The 12,514-nt window shown below is 36.8% G+C and overlaps 1 protein-coding gene across 1 annotated transcript in view; it reads right to left on the reverse strand.

Annotated features, from left to right (window-relative positions):
* Positions 1 to 396: 396 nt before the first annotated feature.
* FYB2 (FYN binding protein 2) overlaps positions 397 to 12,514 on the reverse strand; it is a 95,553-nt gene continuing 83,435 nt past the window's right edge. The window contains 4 exon segments of the mRNA XM_060119321.1: positions 397 to 434; positions 543 to 699; positions 3,725 to 3,806; positions 5,526 to 5,612. Of these exon segments, the coding sequence (XP_059975304.1) occupies positions 397 to 434; positions 543 to 699; positions 3,725 to 3,806; positions 5,526 to 5,612 (364 nt within the window).

The following is a 12,514-nucleotide window of genomic DNA, read 5'->3' on the forward strand; positions in this document are numbered from 1 at the left end:
GAAGCACAGGCTCCCGACGCGCAGGCTCAGTGGCCATGGCTTACGGGCCCAGCTGCTCCGTGGCATGTGGGATCCTCCCAGACCGGGGCACGATCCCGCACCCCCTGCATCGGCAGGCGGACTCTCAACCACTGCGCCACCAGGGAAGCCCCCAGTTTAATATTTTTATGCTCCTTTAAAATGTTTATAAATATGCTCTGTAGAGAAGTTTGATAACCTCAGGAGCGGCAGACACAAAAATAGTCTCTTCCAAGTAATCCTTATAGAATAGGGCATTGCATATTGAAAAACTTTTCCTGAATTTAAATATATGAAATAGTCTTTCCTTGAGACTTATAGACATAATAATGTATTATGTATTTAGAATTTATTATTTAAAGTATAAAATCAAACCACTCACTTGAAATCTAGATGTTCAATTAGCACATATCCATCTATAGAAATAAAAATCACTATTACTAATCTGAAAGTTATAATGCTTTGAGATTTTTTTTAAAAAACAGTGATTGAAATCTTTTATGGGCAATAAGCCAGTAACTTACATTTGCCTTTAGAATTGCGACATATCACTAGATTGTCTTCAGTGATATCAATGACTTCCAGTTCTTCTCCAGGGGTTATTGGCAAGTCGAATATTCCATTTCTTGAATTATTGGAACATGCCACTGCTGTGTTCATGACAGTAATTTCTTTGTCATACTGAAAGGAGAAATTCCTAATCGGACTGTGCTTGCATAGTTTTCATTCTTTTTCATTGTAACAAAATGAATGGAGGACATACTATACTAACCTCAAAATAAACTCAAGATGCTAGATATTAATTAGTTAACTAATGACTAAGGGAAAAGAAAATAATAGCAAGATATTCAGGGAAAGAAAAGTTATTTAAGGACATAATAGTACATTTATTATTATCACAATCTTTCCTACATTTGTTTGGTACGATCATATTTTCAAAGTGTTTTCACACCCATTATCTAATTGTACTAGAATGAATTCTGGTGGGTGAGAAGGCGTTAACATTGGTATGAATTAAGTACCATGAATGGTATGTTAACTGTTGCAGTAATAAAGTCACCATCAAACCTGGGAAAGGACAAGTTAAAAAAGAAAAAGAGGGAAAGAGAAAAACCTCTTTCTTTGTGTAGTGCTTTAGAGCTTATAATTCTTTCTTACACACAGCATTTCTAGCTGTTCTTTCTACCCTTCCTCTCTGGCGGGCTCATCTATTCTTATATACATACAGCTGTAGCACACACATTTTAAAGAGGTAGGAATGATGTGTGGGGCAATTTCCCACTCTCCCTTGGTGGTTAAAGACAAGCATTTGTGGAAAAAACTAAGGAATTTGATTTCTGACCTCAGGGGAGTTTTTTTCTGTGTGGTAAACTAGCCAACCCATACATCAACAGGTACACAACCTTCTAATGTACTGAAATCCATTGACTGGAAAATAATAGTTCCAGAATATGTAGCTTATATTTACAGATGTCCGCTTCACCAAATTAGGGTGGCCAAACATCTTCCTTTGCTTGGGATAGTCTCTACTTACAGTTAATGCCTCCATTTATAAATACTTACTGTGATTAAGTGTGCCTCCTTCCACTCTCAGAAATGTCCTGAATTTGGATGATAAATGATGATTAATCTATACCAAATGGGATCTAATCCACAAGATTTTTCTTTTGCCTACCAGAGTGATCTTACCCTTTCCAGGCCATTGTTCACTGTGAATGCACAGTGATTTCTTCAAATGTAAATCTGATTAGGTGGTCACCTTTTTCTATAAAGTCCTAGAAACTCTTCATTCAGGGTAAGATCCACATTTCTTAGTTTGACATTCAGAGTCCTTTGCCTACCATCATTCCCCGGCCCCCCATTTCTGTCCCCTTTATTGAAGCCACATCAAGCTGTGTGATAACCCTGAATGTGCTGTGTACCTTACATACTTCCATGCCATTGCTCCTACTGTTTTCTCTGCCTGAAATACTCTTCTTTCTTAAGTACCTTTTCATGACTGCCATGTATAATTTACTGTTTTAACTGCACTTTGTATATACCCTTATTATGGATTCTGATTAACATACTGTCTCATAAAATGAAAATGGAAAACAGTTTTATCCATCCTTGTACCCTCAGTGCCTGGTACAAATGGGGCACCCAATGTTTTGTGATTTGAGCTGAATAAAAATTATTGAAAGTGTATAGTTTTTCTAAAGATATATCAAGGAAACTCACCATAGGTGATTAGGAAGAAGAGACTCACGTACATATGAGAATGGGGATTTCTGTCCCATATGAGAGTGTCACAGAGTGTCACAGCTACAATGGGGGGCACTAGATGGAACGTAGGGTCCTTTCAACAAGTAATAATAGTTACACACTTGTTTTTCAGCTAATCAAATAACGTCACAGTTTGCAGTAAATAATTTCATATCACAATTCCTAGATATAGTAACCCTAATCAGCTTTGGTCCAAGCAGAATTTATTAATGATTATGAGGGATTTGTGTATGTCCTATGTTAGTTCAGTCCAAAAACGTTTTTGGATATTTACACAGTGTTAGGTACTCCTATTCTGCTCTGTGTATGGATATAAGGATAGATAATATACCCTTGTCCTCCAGGAGCTCATAGTTTAATTGATGAACATGTAATTGCAATAATGCTAATGTTTTGTGATAAGCTAGAGGTTTGCTCAGGTATATAGGTATGTAGTTTCTTTAATCAGGAAGTGTGGGTTCCTAGAGGAGATGCCTCGATTAGGTCATCATAAATGAACAGGAGCTAGTCAGATGGAGAAAAGTAGCAAGGGTACACCAGACAGTTGGAACAGACCAGATAAATGCCTAGAGGAAGGAAATAGCAGGACAAGGATAAAGGTGGACTTTCATTCAAGAAACAGATCTATGAACAATTTGTGGCCAAGGCACAAAGTGCAAGGTGAAGAATGGCAGGAAATAAAACCAGAAAGACAAGCAAAGGTCATGACATGAAGAGCTTTATATCTCATGTTAAGAAACCTAATCTTTATCTGTTTGGCAATGAGGAACTTTTGAAAGATTTTAGGCAAAGTAGTAATTTGGACAGATTCCATGAGCAGGATGCATACTTTCTCTCAATCCAATGTCTGGTACATGGAAGGTGTTCAATATATGTTTCTTAAAATTAATAAATTCTCACTGTGACAGTACATGAAATCAAAAGGGAGGAGTGTTTGAACTTTGCAATTATAGAAAAATGCTCTATGGACTCTAAATGAAAGAAGTTTTTAATCATTTAGTGTGACCATTTTTATTTTGGGAGCTGGAGGGAAAACTTGAACAAGACAAAAATCTCTTCAGAAGGAACTCAAGACTTTAGTTCAGAATACACACACACACACACACACAGAGTAATATCCCTGATCAGTGTTATAACGGATACTGTGTAATATAGATGTATGAAATGTGCTGAGGGAGTAACTTTGCCTGGTTGAGTTAGGGAAGTGTGGGTGACATTTGAACAGAGCCTTAAAGAATGACTTAGCAGTTTTTCCAGGCAGAGGAAATAGTATGTACGAAGGCATGATAATACAGAAATGTATCAGGAAAAAATTAACATATCAGATGTTTAATCAAAGATAATGTCAATCCCAGTGAGGCAGACGTGCAACACACTTATCGAATCTTGAAAAAAAGAAATTCCTCTTATTGTTAATTTTTACTTTCAGAGGAGAACGTACCTTGAATCTTTCTCTAAAAAGTTTTTCTTCTCTTTCCATTCTGTTCTTTTCTAAGTTTTGCTTCTTGGTTTTGAAGAAATTCCTGGGAGATAAGCGGGCAGAAATATGCAGGTAGAGTGAAGTGTATTATAATAAAACTCTAAGCTTCCAAAGCCATAAACTCATTCTATTTCAGGATAAATTCAGATATAATTTTATGTGTTTAATTTTATACCATCTTCCTGTTACCTCTCCTTCCTCAAATCTATCTGCATACCTTCCTCCAGAGTCATCTTTCTAAAATTTAATTGATCATGTCACTCTCTTGCTTAAAACCTTTCAATCTGCCTCTACTGCCTATAAGATAAAGTCAAATTCCTTAGTGTGGTACACAGGGCATTTTATAATCTGGCCCCAACCTACCTTTCCAGCTGCCCTTTTCCATATACATTCAAAGTCTACATGGAACATCTTAGACGGTGGGCTGTCATTTCTATGCCTTTATACCAGGGATACCCTTCCCCAGACTCCTCTGAAAACTGGTCATCATCTTTGATTAATAAAGGGATAATAAAAGGGTTTCACTAATATAGAAAGTAATTCTTATTGGTAGAGTAAGTTATGGTAGAAACCATTTAAAAAGGAACAAAGAACACATAGAAAATTGATACATCAATTTACAGGAATAATAATAGACTCGATACTGCATTTTCAAATTTACTCAGTTGAGAAAAAAAGTAAACCATTATATCAGTTTGTTGTAAGAAATAAAAAAGCACGAGAAGATTGTTTCCTAAAAAGACTTAGGTATAGACATTAAAATACTAGAGAGCTTTTTTTGGGGTGGGGAAGGTAAACAATTTCACTGTTATTTCATCTCTTGGAATGCTGTTTTGTTATGCTACGCAGAAGTAAAAGTGTGAAGTTTAAGGTAGAAAGATGCTCTTCTCGTCTAATGAATACATCTTTCCAGCTTGGGAAAAATAAATTACATCAAGTCTAAACTTAAAGAAAACAAACTTAAGGGAAGGGCCATCCTATGCCATCCTCTGAGTTTAAATTTGGTATAGACTGATGTCTGATTTCTCTTGGGGTGCCCGTGTAGGACTTTTCTAGACAGATTTCCCAGAGCAGACAGACCATGCAGTGTTCCCAGCTCAATGACCGTTTAGACAAGGATTTCCCCAAGACACTTGTTAAACCAAGTGCCTCAGCTCCTGCCCCATATCCCAGCAACTGAGAAGACTGAAGCACAGAGCACTAAGTGACCATCAGAGATAGTAAAAAACATCACCACCCCACCAAGCCAACTGGGAATTTGAATCACATGAATAAAGGTGAGATCTTGAATCAATAAAACATGCTTTTTTATTTCTAACACTAATGTAGTGATAACTAGAATTATATTGTATTTTAGGGAAATCAGTCTTACTATGTGATACCTAGTTTCTCTTCTCAAAGCATCATTTAAGTTCTAACTGGTGTATTATTTAAGTTCTATCTTACTGGGGAAAAGTTCCTACAGCCCAAAGGAATACTAGAAATTTTTCATCATTTGATAAGGACTGGCTAGCATTCTTCTCTTGCTCCCTATCCACCAAAAGCAGGAATGATAAAGATAAATGTGTGTGACGCTTTACATTTTCATATTCTTTTTCTCTTTTAATCCTCTCAGTTGTACTATAATGTAGGTGTTAATATTCTCATTCTGTAGATGAGGAACCTGAAAATCAAATTTAATGACCTGCCCAAGGTCACACAGCTAGTAAGAGGTATAAATCGCAACAGATGAGCTGTAATTTAAGTGTACTTTTGTGCTTACCTTTCTGATTCTTTAGCACCATGTTTCTCTTTTTTTTCCTTTGATATCAAAAACTTGGGCTTCCAAGTCTTTAGTTTATCTTCATCCCTGAGAAGAAAAATATTCTGAGCAAGTAAATTAAGATTGAACTAAAACCCTTACGGAACAATCAGTACTTTCTGGGCAACTGTGTTTTACCAAAAAATTAAAAAGTCATCTAGAAGTATATTTTGATAATCTATGGCAAGGCCAGAACGTAAATATTTTAGGTTTTGCAAGCCATGCCATCTCTATGGTAACTACTCAACTCTGCTATTGCGACTGTATTTACAATAACAAGTGGCCGGCCATATTTGGCCCCCAGGCCATAGCTTGCCAACACCTGATCTGTGGCAATCCAAATTTGAAGCCAGAATCTGAAAAAGAGTGGATATATGTATAACTGAATCACTTTGCTGTACACCTGAAACTGATACAACATTGTAAATCAACTATACTCCAATATAAAATAAAAATTAAATTAAAAAAAATTTGAAGCCAGAAGCAAGAAATCAACCTGCTAATAATCACACTTCCTCTCCTTTCTGAGCCTCAGTTTCTTCACCTCTAAAACGCAAATGATAAAATGGACCTTCACTGTGGGACAAGACTAATCCAACTAGTATTTAGCATTAGCAGAAAAGGATGCAGAGAGGAGAGAGGGTATTATAGAAGGAACTCATATTTTTTGAGCCCCTATGTGTCAAGTCTTAGGCTAGGCATTTTACATATGTCAACTAATGTGGTTTTTACAGGAAGCATTACAACAGTCCTTTAAAGTAGTCTTTCATAAAGTTTTACAAAGGGGGAAAGAGATGATCTAGGTAACTTACTATGGTCACAGAGATAGTGGCTTTGAACCCAGTGGCTTTGAATCCAAGTGTGTTTGACTCCAAAGTCTATGGTCTTTCACCATGCCTGCTGCTTTAAAACTTTACTTTGCTGGTATGACAAAGCAACCAATATGTTCATCACTGATGTGAACAAAACTGGCCCCTCCTCTATCAACCATCTGTATGTCTATGGTGTCTGCACATCAGAACACAACTTTTCACTGGGTAAGTTATAACCACAAGAATATTACATCAGAGGAATTTAAAATTTTTTCAGTGACATTGTGTCACAATTCCCTTCAGATTATGGTCACAAGGTCCAACAGAATATCAGGGACTCGGCATCTGACCAGCATTAAAGATGAGGGCTAGGCCTGTGCTCCGCAACGGGGGAGGCCACAACAGTGAGAGGCCCGCATACCGCAAAAAAAAAAAAAAAAAAAAGATGAGGGCTAGGAATATGGGTTTAACAGATACAAACTACTGTACATAAAATAGATAAGCAGCAAGGATTTACTGTATAGCACAAGAAATTATATTCAATATTATAATAACCTATAATGGAATATAATCAGAAAAAATAACTGGATCAGTGTGCTGTACACCTGAAACTAACACAATATTGTAAATCAACTGTACTTCAATAAAAAAGAAAGAGGCAGCTTAGGGAAAGCAAATTTTAAGAAGACTTCTAGGACTCGTCTAGGGATCTCCGATCACCCTCTTTTCTCAATGTCTGTTGCCTTTGGAGTCTATAACAAGGAGCTCAGCGGTTACTCCTTTTCTAATTGTCTGATGTTCACTCATTTTATCTCTTCATTTTAGGTTCCCAAAAGATGGGATCCAGACACACATTCCAGATATACCTACCACAAGCTCAGCACAGTGCTAGGCACAGAGCAAGTGTTTAATGAGAACTTGTGCATGGACTTGTTAGGCAGGAGCTATAGCTGTGAGGGCAGGGAATAGGCAAAGCAAATGCCTGCTTAACAGTTTATTTTCTTTAATGATTATTATAAAACAATATATCTTCAGATAAGTCATACCAATTTTTACCCATGCTAGCCATGTGACCATTATGGTCAACTGTTTGTCAACTTATTTTAGCTTTTATAGGGATCTAGGTAGAGAGCTTAATTAATTTGGCAGGATGAGGATTGTTTTTTTGCCATATCATAGGTTAAGAAACTAAGATTCAGAGAAGTAACATGGCATGCCATAGGGCCCACTGGGACCAGGTTGAAGAAGCTGTTCCAGTGTCTTTTTCAAGATTTCCCCTCTTCTTCCTTCCCTTGCTGACTCTCTAGGGGAAATTCTAATGAACAAAAGGAAATGAAGATCAGAGGTCCGGATTGTCTAGCGACAATTTAATCCAGAGTTGTGTAGGCATCTCTTCAACCGAATACGTGCCAGGACATGACAATGCAAACTAACCAAGCTGACAAGAACTCAGATACCATCTTCCGTCTCCCTTCCTATTCCAAATTCTGCTATTTTCCATCAGTGTTCCATCTGCTACAAATGTCTTTAATAATTGATTTCTCTGAGGCCAAACTACAGAAGATTTATTCTATCACATGAAAAAGAAATTGGTCAGATTTTGATATGGTTAAGTGCCTTGGTAAATATCATTTAATCTTAAAATATCTTCTCCATTTTTTCACCACCCCAAAACACATTTTGATCATCTTTCACCTGAGCACCTTTAACAATATTCTAACAAATGTTCTACTTCCGACCTTCCCTCAAAAGCATTCTGCAGAAGGTTCTAGGTCTAGTTACTCTTCCTGAAGTGTGGCTCTAATTATATTGTCCTCTTGCCCACAGTTCTGGACTTCCTTATTTGGCAGCAGGGCAAAAGAATTTTCTGATAGGGCCCTCCCAGTACAAAACTGCTAGATCCTGGATAAAGGTTTTTTTGTCTTGTTTTAACAAATTGCCACACTTTACACTTAGATTAAGTCCTGTGCATTGTACCTTAATAGCCCCCAGCAAATAAACTGAAACCAGAGAGAGCAGTAAGCACTTTGCAAGCACAGAAGACAAGTCTGTCCTGAGGAAAATGCTATCAGCACCACAATATTTCAGAAGATTAAACTTTACATTAGGGCGAGGTAGGAGTTAAGACGTATCGTCATGTTAGATATTTTTTAAAGCCAGTTCAGCTCTATGCTCTTTATATAAGACACATTGAACAAGAATATGGAAATCAGAAAAAGGATGAAAAATGTATACTAGGGAAATACTAACTAAAAGAAAGGTCAGGTAGGTATAAGACTGGGCAAATTAGACTTTAAGACAAAGCATCACTAGGAAATTAGCTTAGTGTTGTAGTAAAGAGAATGGATTGGGAGTCTAGTTGCTGGGGTTTGAATCCTGGTTCTACCACTTAGTGGCACTATGAGCTTGGTCAAATAACTTCACCTGTGTGTCTCAACCTCTCTTCTACAAAATTTGTATAATAATAGTATCTACTTCACAATTGGGAAGATTGAATGAGTTAATACATGTTAAATCTAAAAACAGTGACAGTAAGACCTACATAAGTATTATTTTTGTTATTAATAGTATTGATATTAGGGGGGATGGAGATGGCTACAACCTAAAAAGAAACATTTAATTCACCAGAAGATATTTAAAATTTTGTATACAACTAACAAAAGAGCCTTAGAATATATAAAGAACAAGATGAAAGAACTTTTGGAAAAAACTGACAAATCTACCATCTTTCTGTGAGATTTCAACTCACTTCTTTCATATATTAATGGATCAAGCATCTAAAAATCCATAAATCTATAAATGATTTTATTGAGAGAATTAACACATATTGTGTTGGCCAAAAAATTCGTTTGGGTTTTTCCATAACAGTAGAAAAACCTGAACGAACTTTTTGGCCAATCCAAATATTTGATTTAGAGGACATAAGTTGATCCTTGTATCAAACAATTAGAGAAGTCATATTTTTCTAAAGTACACATGGGACATATAAAAATCGACCATATATTAGTCATGAATCATGTCACAGAATATGTCAAAGTACTGATATCAGCTACTTCCTCAGTGTACTAATACCATATCAACTACTTTTCCAGATCACAATTCAATTAAGATAGAAATGACACACGGGGAGGGGGAAGGGTAAGCTGGGATGAAGTGAGAGAGTGGCATGGACATATATACACTACCAGATGTAAAATAGATAGCTAGTGGGAAGCAGCTGCATAGCACAGGGAGATCAGCTCAGTGCTTTGTGACCACCTAGAGGGGTGGGATAGGGAGGGTGGGAGGGAGACTCAAGAGGGAGGAGATATGGGGATATATGTATATGTATAGCTGATTCACTTTGTTCTACAGCAGAAACTAACACAACATTGTAAAGCAATTATACTCCAATAAAGATGTTAAAAAAATGACAAATAGAATACAGAGCATGGGAACAGATATTCAGATTTTTGGAAACTTAGTATGACAAAGATGGCATTGTAGAAATGGGGAAAATAGGGGCTATGCAATTAATCATGCTAGAACATTTACCCACATGGAAGAAAATTTAATTGGCTCTCTACTTCACTAAAAATGCCAAAATCAGTTCCAGGTAGATCTAAGGCTTATGTGTAAAAGCCAAAAAATTAACAGTTTTAGGAGAAAATATGGGAGAATATATTATGGTCTTGGGATAAAGATTTCTTTAAAGAAATAGAAAGTAACAATCATAAGTCACATGTATACTTAGAAGGGAAAATACAATAAATGCAAATTTTACAGGGAATGCAAATTCATAAGAAAATGCCAGTTTATTTTCCAAAGTGGTTGTACCAATTTACACTCTTCCCAGCAGTATTTAAAGGGAATACTGATCCACATTCTCACCAACACAGAAAGAATTCTTAATTTTTGCCAATTTATTGGGTATAAGATACTATCTCATTGTGGTATTAATTTGCATTACCTTCATTACTAACAATGTTGAACCTCTTTTAATATGTTTATTCACCCCTCATGTCTTTCTATAGAAGACCTGTTCATATCTTCTGCCTATTTTCCTTTGGAAAACAAGTTGGCATTTTCTTATGAATTTTCATTCCCTATAAAATTTGCATTATTTTCCCTTCTAAGTATACATATAAATAAGAACATTTGTAGCAGTATTGTTCAAAAGTGCAAAAAATATGGAACTACCCCAATACTCACAAGAAAATGGATAAATAAATTGTGGTATGTACATAAAATAGAATATTATAGAACAGTGAAAATGAATAAATAGTGGCTTAAAAAATGATGGATTTTGAGTAAAAAAGAAGTTGCAGAATTCTATATACAACATAACCGTTTTTACAATGTTAAAATCCCTAATGAAACTATATTTTTATCACCTGTGCTTGATAACAGTATTTTGGTTTTGAACAGGAGGTGAAAGACATGAAATGTAGGAGAGTGTTTACCTTGGGGGAAGGCAATGAGATAGACCAAGGGGTGTGCACAAGGTAGAGAAACCAAGGCACTGGATATGTTCTAGTTCTGAAGTTGAGTTACAGGTTGAGGGAAATTTATTTTATCTTGCTTTAAACTTACATGTTTCTTATTTTCATTTTTACAAATATCATATCATTTATTTTTAAGAAAGAATTCATTCTTAACTCTAATTCTATATTCCAGGGCTCTCCTCTCCATCTCCTGCCAAATTGCATTTCCTGCTCGTAACACCCACTTTCTTGATCACATGCCTTATGGTCCAATGAAACTTCCCAAACACACTTGTTTTCCATTTACACAGCTGTCCAGCCCTCACCCCCAGCAAACCTTCCCCGCTTCTCTCTCTCTCTCTCTCTCTCTCAACCCCAATCTCCAACTGTGTCAAAATGTTTCCTATCCTTGCTTCTTTAACTTGGCACAGAGACTTTTCTGATCCCCTAAATAATGGAAATGTCTACCTATTCTGAGCTTCCAAATTATTTTGCACATTTTTTGGAGGCAGGTCCTTCTTTGTTATCTGATTTAACAAACTATGCTTTGGTATGAGGCCACATGATAGAGACCAGAAAGCCATAGCCCCTACTTCAGGGAGTTCCCATCTAGAGGAGACAGGCAAGAAATAAGACAAATACAACTATGAAAAGAATGTTCTGATAAAAAGGGGGACCTAACCCAAATAGATAAGCTCAGAGAGGACTTCCTGGGGAAAACAAAATCTGAATTCAGTTTTAAATAATGAAGGATAAAATAGTCAACCAAGCAAAAAGCATGGCAAAGTGTGTTACAGACAGAACAATTCTTTTGTTCTTAAATTCTCACCTCCTTGGAAAGGCCTTCCCCAGATAATCTACTTTAAAATGACTATCAATCTCCTTCCAACACACAGACCATATGTCCACTCTCTTTCAAAATATCCAAAGCAATCAAATTTCTATGTTTAATTATAGTTGTGTGTTTTTTTGTTTGTTTGTTTTTTTTTTTTTTTTTTGCGGTACGCAGGCTTCTTACTGTTGTGGCTTCTCCCGTTGCGGAGCACAGGCTCCGGATGAGCAGGCTCAGCGACCATGGCTCACGGGCCCAGCCGCTCCACGGCATGTGGGATCTTCCCGGACCGGGACACGAACCCATGTCCCCTGCATCGGCAGGTGGACTCTCAACCACTGCACCACCAGGGAAGCCGCATAGATTTTTAAAATTAATTTATTTATCTGCCTCTCCAATCAGATAGGAATAGGAATTATATCTGTTTCATTCACTGCTTTATACCAACACTTAGCATAGTGTCTGGCATATAGTACATGCTCAGTAAATATTTGTTGAATGAATTGAAGAAGCCGGAACAAATGTGAAGGTTTAGAAATGCTGGAAATCTTGAAGAGTTCAAGGAACACCCAAATGTACAGTATGGATGGAACATAGGAATGGTGAGTACGTGGGAAGTACAGCTGAGGCTGAGAGTTTGCCAGGAGCTGGATCAATAATGAATTTTATGCCTTCTTAAGCAGTTTGGATTTCATTTTGAGAGCAATGGACAACGACTAACCATTTTTAAGCTGGTGAATGGTGGGTTTTGTGACATGATCCTATTTGTACTTTAGAAAGTTTGGAAAATAAAGTGAAGTGGAGGTGAGGTGGCCATTCAGGAAGTCATTGCAATAATCCAGC

The sequence above is a fragment of the Mesoplodon densirostris genome, chromosome 2, assembly GCF_025265405.1.
Source record: "Mesoplodon densirostris isolate mMesDen1 chromosome 2, mMesDen1 primary haplotype, whole genome shotgun sequence".
NCBI lineage: Eukaryota > Metazoa > Chordata > Mammalia > Artiodactyla > Ziphiidae > Mesoplodon > Mesoplodon densirostris.